Source organism: Asparagus officinalis, chromosome 4 (genome assembly GCF_001876935.1).
Source record: "Asparagus officinalis chromosome 4, Aspof.V1, whole genome shotgun sequence".
NCBI classification, from domain to species: domain Eukaryota; kingdom Viridiplantae; phylum Streptophyta; class Magnoliopsida; order Asparagales; family Asparagaceae; genus Asparagus; species Asparagus officinalis.
This window is the reverse complement of record NC_033797.1, coordinates 67794978-67809385: the sequence shown is the minus strand read 5'-3', so window position 1 is coordinate 67809385 and position 14408 is coordinate 67794978. Positions and strand designations below refer to the sequence as shown.

Here is a 14408-nt window from a genome sequence, read left to right as displayed (position 1 = left end):
GACTATCTTCAACATGATTAGGGTCACCGAAAGCAACCTCTACCATTTCCTCCATCTCCTCTTCTGGAAACAAGTTAATATCGTCAACTTCTTCTTCTTCTTCTTCGGCATTATTGGGAGTTAGAATTTCTCCGTGATATACCCAAGTTGTATAACCTCTAATAAAACCATACTTAACAATGTGAAGTTCTACATCTTCCTCTTTACGATGCAAAGTATTCCCGCAATGGCTACACGGACAAAGAATCATGCCATGTTGGATCTTATCATGTTCACGTACAAAGTTTATAAAAGAAGCAACTCCTTCAATGAACTCAGGCTTTGTGCGTTTTTCACGATTCACATACATCCAGTCCTTAACCCTGATATAGTCACGAGCCATGATAACCTAACCAAGACAGAGTTAGTGATAACAACTCATAAATTAAGCACGCTTGCACTAATTTTCAGAAAATTATAAAAATTAACTAAGACAGAGTTAGTGAAATCATACAATGTATATGAGTCGTATCCGACTTATGAAAATAGCAAAGGTGACTCTGCAATGGTTCTCTCTAAACATTGTTCAAATATGACTTGGTTTACCTTATGGAAGAGGTTTTTGTTCAACTTTGTCCAATTTTTTGTTATGTTTTTAGTGTTTGTATGTACAGGTTTCCTTCTATATAGCTTAGGGTGGAAGTATCACTAGTACAAAACAGGACAGCCCAAACGGTTGGAACCGTTTGGGAAAACCCCCTCCCAAACGGTTACAACCGTTTGGGCGAAAGAAAAAACCCGTTTGGGCTAAAGCCGTTGGGGATGAGTATTCCCCAACGGACGTCCAAACGGTTGTAACCGTTTGGGCAAAGTCCCAAACGGTTATAACCGTTTGGGCAAATTCCCAAACGGTTACAACCGTTTGGGACAAAATCCCAAACGGTTTCAACCGTTTGGGATGTAAAAACTGCCCAAACGGTGGAAACCGTTTGGACAAAAATTTGCCCAAACAGTTTCAACTGTTTGGCCTGTTGATTTTTAGCATTTTTTTAATGTTGATTGTTTTATTTATCTACCTGTTTACATTTAATATACGCATCTCACACAATGATTTCTCAATATCTCACAATGAAATCAAAAACATATACATACACAAAAATGTCTCAAACGGTGTTATATCCAATATTATTCTGCTTACATTTAATATACACATCTCACACAATGATTTCTCAACATCTCACAATGAAATCGAAAACATATACATACACAATATCTCAAGAATATTCCTACACGCACTCAACTCACCCATATTGTATCCCCGCACAGAATTAGGTCCTCCAAGAATGAATCTGGTTAGTGTGAGCTGACGATGGTTGAAGAATGGGAAATTGGTACCAATTCCCAGGCCTTGATCTAGCTGCAATTAAGAAAATATAGACAATCAAGATATATGATATATGTGATTATTGGAGAGAAGCAAAACAAAAAAATAAATAAGAATCACATAAGATGCATAAATATTATTAAAATGATATGCTAAGATATCCATTCTTACAGGCATTCCTAAGGGTAGATGTTCCTAAATAACGCCTGTGGGGAAAAAAAACACTAGTAACATGCTTACTACACAATATCACATTGAAGTTGGCTTTTTTTAATCATTTGCAACTATCCAATGGCTTATATTGGCCAGCTAATTCCATTAAGTAAATAGGTGAAAAATAGTTTATGTCATGCAATTCCGATTGTCAATTGTCTTGAAGTAGGAAAATCAATTGATAAATAGGCATTGGAACCTCTGACAACAGTGATGCATATGAAGAATTGCAGTTAACAGTTCTATAAAACTGGAAGCAACGATCAGTAAGAGGACATGATACCTGAAACACATTCCTTTCACCAACAATTGCACTATTGACAAACTTTGTGTTGTCACAAGTAATGTTTGCTTGTGCAAATGCCATACGATCAACACCAGTACTACTCAAGGTTGTCAGAGGTCCATCCATGCTCAAAGCACCAGTAGGCAATTGCCGAGCACCATTATACACGCCATCCAAGTAAGGATGCACATACTCAAGCTTGAAAGATAGATCATCCTAAACAAGCAAATAAGAGGGCAAACAAACTGTTAGCAAGAACAAATGCACAATTACAACACTAGTAAAAATGAAAAAGCGCTTGTTAACTGAAATTCTCTAGCTTTCTTGTTAAATCCCTACGCAACTGATTCCCTTATCCTTTAATTATCATCCAAAGATTAATCCCAAATCAAACTTGTAAACTTCACCAGACTATAGCTGTAATTTAAAATCCTTAAACTTATGTAAAGTAAGCAGAATGTCCACATATGCAGTATGATATCCCAGATGCTTCTAATCTGTAAACTCTACAACAAATTGCTAGTGTGAAAAAGAAGAAAAGTGTTTAACATGCACGCCCCGCGAACCACCCATTCTCCAATATGTATAAGGTTAACATACAATTGGCTCATTAATTTATAAAGGAAACATGTTGCCTAGTGCATTTTGACAAAACCTCTTAGATAGTGGATGTTCAGCTCAAATCAAACCATATTTCCCAAATAAACATATACTGCAAGATTTAGGATTCTCTTGTATGTAATTCGAGTATACAGAACATTTATACATACATATAAATATTGCAAATCTAGGATGTTCTAGTGCATAATGATGTGTGTTACCTGAGGATTGAGGAGATTGCTAGATGTCACAGAGCCCACAATGGACCTGTTTTGCCCTTTGATGTTTCGATGCTCAAATGTAACTGTTCCACCAGGTTGAATAGATGCCTGAGAACTACTACAGTTTTTCTAAATTCCTAATGTGTGAAAAATGTTAAGCCATGCAAATACAAAAAACATTAGGATATGTTGACAGTACCACAGTCGGCCGTCCATATCGCCCGGGTACAATACTCCATTGTTAATAAATAAATTCTGAATGGTAAACTTTTGGTAAAAACAATGGATGAGTATCAGTCACCTTCAACTTCAAGGCTACTTTCTTAAGCTTGTTCATTGCTCTGAACTTTCTCATTCTTGCTATAGCTGTGATGTCCATCGACTCATCAGATGCATCCCCATCTTAAGTTTGTTGGATCTGTCTACCGCAACTTTCTATGTAGGAACAAAAAATAGGAAGAAAAAATAAATTGCAATACTCAGCAACTCAAGGTTATGAGGAAGATTGTGATGTAAGAGCTATCAATTGAGATATTTTTCCTTAACAGCTACATAATGAAAATAAGGAACTATAATCTACAACAAATGGATGACAATGTAAAAGAAAACAGTAATAAAGCAGCATATCGGATCTGATTATATTGGTGCTATTGACACAATATTATGAGATCTGAATCCACACCAGATCTCATTCCGGAGAGGGACAAACCTTTGCTTTGAGAATGACCTTGATTGCCACCTCCTCCCCCTTCATCTCTCCCTTCTTAGACTTGGCTGTGCAAGTATACCCAAAATGTCCTCTCCCAACCTCTTCACCAAGCTCGTACTTTGAGAAAAACTGCTTCGAGAAGCCAAAAGTCTTATCAAAGCCCAACTCAACCTCGCTCCCCTGGGGGATGGAAGCCTCATTGTTCTTCACCGAGCCGTGGCGGCGCGCAATAAAGGCCTTAATGTGCTTGGCAGGAGAAGGAGGGGGAATGGGTGCTTAAAGATTCTGAGGGGCATGGATCTTACGCTAGAATTGGCCAGGGAATTCTTGTAAGAGCTGGGTAAAGGACTGAGGCTGTAAAAGGGGAACTTTGAGGGGTTTTGTGTATACCTCGTATTCAGTTTCTGAATATAACTGATGGAAACGATGGAGGAGGAGGAGCGTCAGCGAAGATGAGGGAGGCGGAGGGGGTACGATGGCCCACGGCGAAGATGAGGGGGGCCCTGGCGAACGAAGATGAGGCGAAGATGAGGTGCGTTGGCCAGCGGCAGCAGTCGGACTTCGACCGGGTCGGATGAGGCGAAGTCGAGGGGGTTAGGGATTTGAGAGTGCGGTGGGGGTTAGGGATTTTGGGGATGACTCTAATTTGGAGCTGGGACGAAAATTTTGGGGATGACTTTTATTTGGCGCTGGGACAAAAATTTTGGGATGACTCAAATCTGGCGCTGGAATGAAAATTATGGGGGGAAACGAAAGGAAAAAAAAGGAACGGTTTTAACCGTTTGGGTTGAGATATCCCAAACAGTTAAAACCGTTTGGTTCAGCCGTTTGGGATTTTTTAACAATCCAAACGGATTTATCCGTTTGGGTTTATTATCCCAAACGGTTATACCCGTTTGGGCTATTTCTACTTGTCCAAACGGTTGTAATAACCGTTTGGACTGTCCTGTTTTGTACTAGTGTATGTTGTATGTGTATTAGTTTACCATTGTATATTTTCTAAAAAAAAAAGTTTACCATTGTATTGTTGAAGATGGTAGGTTTTTTTTAAAGAACTTGTCCAGTTTCTATAAGCTTTGTGATTACAACAAATAGAAAAGTATATCTAGGTAATATTTACTATTTTCAGCTTTCTGGACAGGAGCATGTATGTACGCGTGTTCATTTGTAATACGTGATCCTTGTGTTCTAAATTCAAAAAAAAAAAAAAAAAGCAAAAAAACAGCACAGGCCTCAGTTTAGAAGTGTATCATGTTGGAACTACAATTTGTATTGAAATAAGGAACAAAATTGATGTCTTACAAATCAAAAGAATGCAAGTATATAGCCAGAATAAATCATCTCAGACGTCTCAGTTACAGGTGCCAACCCCCTACTCAGAACTTTTCTCCGGGAGGGAAAATCCCAACTCAAACTTAACCTGAATCAACAAACGAACAAACAGAATATTCGACAACTACACGATGACTCGGGAGGCGGCTCTTGCCCAGAAACGTTATTGCCTTAAATTTCAAATACAAGTATCTTGAGACTTAGATCCATTTTGTCTACAAATTATTCATAAGCCACTCTCACAGATTTTCTTAAAATTTTCCTTTTTAATAAAATTTTTTCTTAGGAACATGGATCGAAAATAAGAGACCGTAGATAAGCTGTGAGAATGAACTTGAGAATTAGAGGACTTACAAGTCAAGTGTTCGGCGAAGATGAGGAGGAGGAGAGGCGGCAAGGTCTGATTTAGGAGGAAGAACTAGGGTTTTTCTTTTGGGGATTCGACGAAAAAGTACAGGGTCGACGGCGGCGGCGAATTTTGGGCTCGATGGCGGCGGTGATCTTCGACAGAGGCAGCGAACTGCGACGTTAGCGACGAGTTCTAAAAACCCAGGTCTCGACGACAGGCTCGACGGCGGCGACGAAATTCAGGTCTCGACGGCAGCGGCGACGAACTTCAAGTCTCGACGACAACGGCGAACTCCGATCAGAGAAGGCGCAAGGGGGGACCGATTTTTTGATGAGAGAGAGAGGGAGGGAGGGAGGGAGAGAGAGATCGAACGACGGGGGTTTTGGGGGTTTTGGGGGGATTTCGTTGTTTTTTCTTTTTTTTCGCGAAAATGAATGGGGGGAATTTCCCTCCGTTGGGTTTTAAGCAAAATCCACTTTGCCCCAACGGTTTAACCCGTTGGGGCAGATAAATCCAGCCCCAACGGTTGTTACTAGTGGAAGTATTCGAAAGATTAACTGCTAGAAAATGAACTATTGCCGACGGGACTTTAGCGACGGAAAATTCCGTCGCTATAAGTCATGTTATAGCGACGGAATTTGTCGTCGCTATTTTTCCGTCGGTAAAAAAGTTTTACCAACGAAAATTTCACAATTAGCGACGGAAAATTCCCGTCGCCATTAATTTCCCGACAGAAATTTTTTGTCGAGAAATTTCCGTTGCTAAAACTCCTTTTAGCGACGGAAATTTCCTTCGCTAAAACACAAAAATGGGAACTTTTTCTGAGCGCGGGCGTTTTTCTCTCCGTTCTCCCCAAAAAATTCATTCCACCGCCAAAAATTCATCCCCGAAAATTTCGTCCCACCGCCAAAAAATTCATCACCCTCTCAAATCCCTAACCCCCTCCACCCCGCACCCTCTCAAGTCCCCAAAAATTTCATCACCTTCGACCTCATCTTCGTTGTCATCTCCTTCGACCGAGCACCGCCCCACTTCTCCTCCTACTTGCCCCCTCGTCGTCCTCATCTCTTCCGGCCGAGAACCGCCCCACTTCTCCACACCATTCGAAGCTCGGTCGAGAACCCTTGTCTTCTGCCTTCTCCTGCGCCTCTTCCTTCTTATCCGCCTCTTATTCCGCCTGCGCCGACGACCACGCCGATTCTGACAATCCGCCACCGAGGACGATCAGGATTTCTTTTTCTGGTATAAACTGTCAATACATTCTAATTCTTCATGCAATAGGTTGGTTGCATCACAAGGCTGGTACCCCAGAAGGGTGTGCATCTAATTAGGCATGCAATATATCGAACATTGGAGCTGGGAGGACAATTTTTACTCCTAGGCTCAAGTCCAGTGCCACACATCCAAGTAATTCCCAGCTTTCTTCAGTGATTTTTGGCATTTATGTTTTATTAAATATAGCGTGTTTTGGTTACCCCTCCTAAGCATTTCCTTTACTATCACAGCTTAATGTAATGCTTCTTTCTTTTTTTTCATTGTACCGAGTTTTCCTTATGTCACTTCTTTGGGTGTTACAATATGGTTATTTATTTCCTCCTTTAGTAAATTTTATTCATGTTTTTGTACCTGTGAACTTGTGCCCAGTGATCAATCATTTTGTTCTCTTGCTAAATGCTTTCTTGATGATGATCTTTTGTGCTGGTGTTGGATCCAAAGAAAATGTATGCATCATAACTTTTACATTTTATCACATTCTGTTCGGAATGGACATATATGCTATGGTACATACTTGTAGAGGTTAGTATGACACATCTCTATACTTAACTGCAGTTGATGTTAAAGGCATAATATAAGACTTCTGTTGAGTTTAAATTTCATCCTTTTGATCAAGTAAATTGTACGGAACAGTTTTTTTTATTTGCGTCCCTCTCATTTTTACAAGAGCATATTTGAAATTGATTGTATGATGCAGAGATTGCTTGTTAGAGGATGGTGGGAGAGAGATCGGCACAGAGGATCAGAACAGAATATCTTACAGCAGTGCTGAGGCAAGATATTGGATTCTTCGACACTGAAGTTACTACAGGAGATGTTATGCATGGAATTTCTAGTGATGTTGCCCAAATTCAAGAAGTCATGGGGGAAAAGGTTAAGCTTCATATTTCCTTTTGGTTTCTGTTTTTCTTTGACCGAGTTTAGTTGGTAAGATACTGTTATGTTGATTTTTATAATATGATGATGACTTGCAATGGTTGATTGAGAATGCAAATTCACTGTTATTTTAGCTAGAATACATTAAAATAATGATGTTTTTCTAAGAAATGAATTATGTATTGATTGAGTCCGTAGTATAATAGTCTTCTCAAAAAGTTTAATAGCAAATTGTTATTTTCTTGAGTTGTTCCTTATATTTGAGAAGCAACTAATCACACATTACAAGAAAGTAATATGACCTATTAATTTGATAACCTTCAAGGTTCTGACGCATCATTATTTGCTGATGGTGTTGTTTTACCTAATGTCTTGTTGGTGCTTTAATGTTCTTGTTGGTTATATTTGCCAACTTTAGTAATGATAACTTCGAGCCATTCTTAGTTTACCTACTAGTGGATGCTGCAAAGATGAAGGAATGGGGATTTGGTGATGGTGGTGGTGATGGAAGGGGAGGGCGTGGGGGTTGAGTGTGGTTGGGTTGTGCTTAGGTTAGGTTTGAAAATGATGATGGTGAATAAACTCTATATGTGTAATGTTAGTAGTGGATGAGCCTTTGCTCATGCAAGTTTACACACCTCAAAAGTATCAGTTCCTGGAATACTTATTTGGTCAATGAAGGTTATAAACAATTCACTTGTACTGTTAAGACAATCATACAGTGAGTAGAAGATAAAGAACTGAACTTGGATCTAAGCTCGTTTCATTTGTTTGCCAATAAGCACAACCTCAAAAGGTACCAAATGAAAACTGTTATGCATATGACATGATCAATAGTATCAACACCAGAAATTTGTATGTTTCTCTATTCTTTTGTTTCATTTATATTTTCCCAATTCTATTAAATGATATTCCAGTTTGCTGGAACAATAAACTTGAAAGCACCAAGTGAAGCCATCTTATGTAAACATGGGTATCTAATCTTCCTTTAGATCGTGATCGCTTGACATCTCTTCTTGTTTATGCTTTTACAATACTTTAACTGATAATAATTAATTTTAAAGTAGTACACCATTGTCTATTTTCGTATATTATTGGGCAAGCCACATGAGTGTGTGCTTCAATTTGTTTTAGTAACTAAAATTATTAATCTTAATGCTAGAAACATCTTAAAACTCTGGATGAGAGTTACTAATTTCCAACTTCAAAGTTATACAAAGCGGGACTAGCATTGTTATCTCTTGTGGCAAATCTCTCTTCTTTATCTTGTCTTGAATTTTTGAGAATGCATCAGGTATATGCAAGATTGTTTCCCCAATAAGCGCTTCAGTCCCTGTTGGTGTTGTTTTGATGAAGGAGAAACCCGGATTTAAGTTCACTACAAGAGTTCAACCTTTTCGACTTTCTGAGTGGGATATAGATGACAAAATCACTTTTTTTTATGAGTGGCAGGTTGGTCGCTCTTCCATTAGATGATATGCATTGTAATCAATATCATAATTCAAGAATATGTGATTATTGGTAAGTTTTATAGGAGCTATACCCTTCGGGAGTATGAAAAGATGGCAAATAAGGTTTTTGCTCAGAGATACTCCAGTGTCGGATGACAAATAAGGAACTTGAAGGTGATTACTTTTCTAGGGTCTTTTCTTTCAATAACTTTCCGAATGGAAGTGTTTGAAATAAAATAAGCGATTACGCACATAATTTTTTCTATTACATTAGCATGGTAGTTGTACACTTGTAGGTTACATGAGATTAATATAACCTGCTTCTTTCAAGGCCTTTCTCGACTGCCCAACTCTATTTTACGGCTACTGGGGTCAGCCATCCCTGTAAGTAAATAGCTATTTAAATACCACCTGTCATTACCAAGAATCTTGGATCTCTAAAAATTCCGGTCCATTGTAGGGAGTTACAGATCCCATGCTTTACATTGGGATGCTATTTACATTGGTATGTTTTACATTGGTATGTTTGCCTGGCATGTTGAAGATCATTACTTGTACAGGTATAGAAGTTTCTTGCGTGAGCTTGGCAATCATTTCTTCTTTGCATTTTGTTGTTATGAGAGAATCATTATGCTAACATTAAGTTTTGTTATGCCTGACAGTATTAACTACCAACACTGTGGAGCATCTAAAACTTGGTACGGAGTACCAGGTCATGCAGCTTCTGAATTTGAAAAGGTTGTCAAGGACCATGTATATGCTCGTGGAATTTTATCTACTGAAGGAGATAATGATGCATTTAGTGTGCTCTTGGGGAAGACAACCATGTTTCCTCCAAATATATTGCTAGAACACAATGTTCCAGTTTACAAAGCTGTACAGAAACCTGGAGAATTTGTAATAACATTCCCTCGAGCATATCATGTACAGAAACCTGGAGATTGCTTGTTTTTTTACCTTTGAAAACAATGAGTGTGTACTGTATAAACAATATTTATCTTGGTGTGTTGTATAAATAATTTTAATTATGTTGGGATATTTTTATGAAAATATATGTGTTATATATGCGTGAGAATGAATATTATACTACTGATTGAACAGTGTTCTAAATTTATTATATTATTGTATAAGTTTTTTTAATTTTTAAAATAATTTTTTAAAAAATATTGGAAATATTTAGCTACGGATTAGTCGTCGCTATAGGCCTTTTTAGCGACGGAAAACATACACGGGGACATGCTAATAGCAATGGATTTTCCGTCGCTATTGTTTTTTAATTTTTTTATTTTTTTAAAATAGCGACCAATTTTCCGTCGCTAATAAACCGTCGCTAAAATTTAGCGATGGAATTTCCGTCGCCAATAGTCTTTTTAGGCACCCCTGTTATAGCGTCGAAATTTTAGCGACGGAACTTTATCTTTTCCGTCGCTAAAACTTTTAGCGACGGAAAAACGACTTATAGCGACGGATTTGTCCGTCGCTAAAAGTTAAAAATCCAGCAGTGATTATATTGTTTTGGATATGCTAGTTAAAAGAAATATGGTCTAATTCTCTCATAAATAAATTTTAATATAGACATGAAAATAAACTTTCGTCTTATTTACTCTACCATGCTAATTAATAATATAGAACTAACTAGTTTTACCCAGTGCGATGCTTGAATTTTTTTCATTGTAATATTATAATTTTGATAGTTATATATTGCGTTCACTTTAAAAATTTAAAATTATCAACTGTTTAAGAAGGTTTCAAGTGTCAAAGGCTTTTGTTTTAGTATATTTTAATATAGATTTCACGCATGGTCTTTCTTAGAAAATGTACAAAGTTTTATGCATTATATATATTGTGTATGAGGTGACTACTCATTTTGTTAAATGAGCTACCAAGATATAGCCATAAGATGATTCCCACCCAAAATGTCATATTAAAAGGTGTGGGCCTCACATTTACTCTTTTGTAGCTTATTTTGTTAAATGAGTAACCAAGAAATAGTTATGTGGTAAGGCCCACCATAGTTGTCACATTAAAAAGACAGAGTTACAATACACCCAGGGTGTAACAACTTTTTTTTTTTTGGTAAATGAAAAGCTTTATTCATCCACCAAATATGGAAAAAATTTGTACATCAAGATACTCAGTGTATTAGTTACTGAGATCACAAACAAAAGTTACAAAACCTGTAACAAAATCTTCAAATCAACCTGACCCCATAGTGAGATGAAGGATCATTAAACATTATGGTTGAGATTTCAAATTTGATGACCTTGACTAGATGCTCCGCATTTTTAAATTTTTGAGTGAAAAGCCTTGCATTCCTCTCTTGCCATAGAATATATATTGATGCCGTCAGTGCTAATCTTCTGAGCTGTGGTTGTATTCCTTTGCCTCTTGATCTTGTGAACCAGTTCAACAGCAATCTCAAATTGCATGATTTCCATCGAAAATTTAACCTGTCCATGATAGAATTCCATATGTAGCAAGAGAAGTTACACTCAAAAAACAAATGATCCCTTGATTCCATACTAGCACCTGAGCATAAACAACATGAATTTGTACTGATGATCCCCCTCTTTATCAGTCTATCTTGTGTAAGGAGTCTGTTTTGTACTACTAACCAGCTGATAAAAGAATGTTTAGGAACATTTAGTCCTCCCCAAACAGTTCTATGCCATGGGACTAAGTTTGCTTCAGGGGAGAGTTTTCTATATAATGCTGAAAGCTTTAGCTTTGAATTGGAATAACACGACCTGATAAGGTTTGTCACATTATCAGCACCTCCAAATTCATTCAACACTTTATCCTTTGTTCTGATCACTTGCTTCCACAACCAAGAGTCATCTGGTTTTGCTCTAATTTGCCATATATTTCCATGTTTAAGATATTTTCCATGGATCCATTTGACCCAAAGTGACTCCTTATTGGTGTGTAAGTACCATATGCTTCTTAATGCTGAGGCAATTTTCCAGATTTGAGCTGAAAAGATCCCCAAGCCACCTTGATTTATCCCTAAGCATACTTTATCCCAAGACACAAGGGAACCCCTGCAGGTTTGATCAGTAGCATCCCATAGAAATTTCCTGCAGATTTCATCAATTTTGTAAAGTACTTTTACAGGAAAGATGTAATTTGATGTCCAGTAGATTAGCACTCCAAGTATTACACTTTTAATAACTTGTAATCTGCCTGCATAAGATAATTTTCTGTTCTTTGTCCAGCTTATGAATTGGCCTGTGATTTTTTCAAACAGAGGGTTGCAATCCATGAAAGAAAGCCTTTTAGTTATAAGAGGTACTCCAAGGTACTTTATTGTCAAACAGAGGGTTGCAATCCATGAAAGAAAGCCTTTTAGTTATAAGAGGTACTCCAAGGTACTTTATTGGAAAATTCCCCTCTTTAAAACCAAGAAGAAAGCCTTTTAGTTATAAGAGGTACTCCAAGGTACTTTATTGGAAAATTCCCCTCTTTAAAACCAAGGATATTAGCAATATTTGCCTTAACTGAATCCTCCACTCCACCATAGTAAATAGAACTTTTGTCTGAATTTGCCTCTAAGCCTGAGACTGCACTGAAGTGCTTGATGCACTGATATAACTTTTGGACAGAAACTGCTTCACCCTTAGCAAATAAAAGCAAGTCATCCGCAAAAATTAAGTGAGTGATTTTCAGCTTCTTGCAGGTAGGATGAAATTTGAATGACCTGTCCTTTTTTAAGGAGACCATTCTTCTTGAGAAATACTCCATACCCAATATGAAGAGATATGGAGAGAGGGGATCCCCTTGTCTCAATCCACGCTCCCCTTTAAAGAATCCATGAAGTCCACCATTAAGGGAGATAGAGTATTTAGGAGTAGTAATGCAAACCATTATCCAATTAATCAACACATTTGGAAAACCTAACCCTATAAGCATATCTCTGATGAAACTCCAACTAATAGTGTCAAAAGCTTTCCTGATGTCAATATTGAGCATAACCCTTGGGGAGATTTTTTTCATGTTGTAACTTTTAACCAACTCATGAGCTAACATGATGTTACTAGAGATCTGTCTCCCTTTGACAAAAGCACTTTGTGCTTTTAACCAACTCATGAGCTAACATGATGTTACTAGAGATCTGTCTCCCTTTGACAAAAGCACTTTGTGCTTCATTCACTAGATGTCCCACTAGAGATCTGTCTCCCTTTGACAAAAGCACTTTGTGCTTCATTCACTAGATGTCCCATAACATGTTTGATCCTATTTGCAATTATTTTTTATATGCATTTTAATATACAATTGCAGCAAGAGATTGGTCTGAAATCAGAGGGGGTTTTAGGACATTTTACCTTTGGTATAAGTGTGATTGAAGTGGAGTTTGCAGTCCCCAATAACTTGCCAGTTTTGAAAAAAGTTTCAATTGCCAGCATGATCTCTTCTCCAATAACAGGCCATGCATTTTTGAAGAAAGACATACTATAACCATCAGGCCCTGGTGCTTTATCATCAGACATTGAGAACATTGCATTTTTAATTTCCTCTTTAGTCACTGGTATTGACAGTTCCCTGATTTGAGATTCAGTTAAGCAAGGTCCTGCTTTGATGATACTCATGCTTGGAGGGGAGGTGCTAACTACTCTGCCCATGAGGTTTTTATAGTAAGATACAAGTTCCATCACTATCCCATCTCCATCAATGATTTTATCATCCTTATTATTGTAAATGGCTACCACTCTATTGTTATGTCTGTTAGATTTGGCTACTGCATGGAAGAACTTGGTACATCTATCTCCATTCATACTCCAAGCTATCCTGGCTTTCTGTTTGTAGAATGAAAGCTCACAATCAAGAAGTTTATTGTAGGTATAAAAACATTCCTTTTCCTGATCAATGAGAGCAGAGTTGAGGGGGTTTAATTGCAGAGTTTTTTGTGCATCCTCTAATGCAAATTTTGCCCTTTGCACTTGTTCACTGATGTTATTGAAATGTTTATTGTTCAGTTCCTTCAGAGCTCCTTTCAACATTCTAAGCTTAGAGTAAACTGAGAACATAGTATGTCCTTGGACAGGAGTTTGCCATATATTTGTTACTATGGGCAGGAACCTGTCATGCTTTATCTACATCTTAAAAAATCTGAATGTCTTTTTTACCTGAAATTGGTCCTCATATACAGCTACAATGCCTGGGGAGTGATCAGAAAAACTTGGAGTCATGTACTCAACATGGCTAGAGTTGAAATTATTAATCCAAGTATCGTTGACCAGGGTTCTATCCAGTCTACTCCATATCCTGGAGTTTGCACCCTGCTTGTTATTCCAGGTGTAGAAACAACCTATTGTTTTCAAGTGATTTAGAGAGCAGTCCTCAATAAACTTATAGAAATCTCGAGTTTCCTCCTCAGTAAGATTTACTCCTCCTAGTTTTTCTTCATCACTAATCATTGCATTAAAGTCCCCTGAAAGGATCCATGGAAAGTTCCCTATTTTTTGAGCAGTGCTATTAAGATCATTCCACAACTCTTTCCTATCTTCCAAATGGTTGAAAGCATATATAGTAGAGATGATACAGTCCAATCTTCCATCTATTGATTTGACAGAGCAATCAATATGTTGGTCAGTCCTGTTAATGACTTGAATATCAAAAATATTTGGATCCCAAAGAATGATAATCTTGGCTTTCCTTGAAGTCCTGACATTAGACACCCAACTCCAATTGCTTGCAATCCTCTTGGTAGTGATGGGAATTAAAGATTCCTTAACT

At 37.7% G+C, this 14408-nt stretch overlaps 1 protein-coding gene across 1 annotated transcript; it reads right to left on the bottom strand.

Moving 5' to 3' along the window:
* Window positions 1200-3077, bottom strand: LOC109835997 (protein TOC75-3, chloroplastic-like). Its single transcript, XM_020403944.1, has 4 exons — window positions 2985-3077; window positions 2684-2791; window positions 1860-2078; window positions 1200-1396 (listed from the first exon to the last, which is right to left on the bottom strand). Exons 1-4 carry the CDS (start codon window positions 3060-3062, stop codon window positions 1217-1219), a joined length of 585 nt encoding a protein of 194 aa, XP_020259533.1. The 5' UTR covers window positions 3063-3077; the 3' UTR covers window positions 1200-1216.

Coding starts and splice junctions, on each gene's coding strand:
- LOC109835997 (XM_020403944.1), bottom strand. CDS start 3,062: ATGGACATCACAGCTATAGCAAGAATGAGAAAGTTCAGAGCAATGAAC. Junction 2,792..2,984: donor AAGTAGCCTTGAAGTTGAAG/GTGACTGATACT, acceptor AGTAGTTCTCAG/GCATCTATTCAACCTGGTGG. Junction 2,079..2,683: donor GCAATCTCCTCAATCCTCAG/GTAACACACATC, acceptor TTGCTTGTTTAG/GATGATCTATCTTTCAAGCT.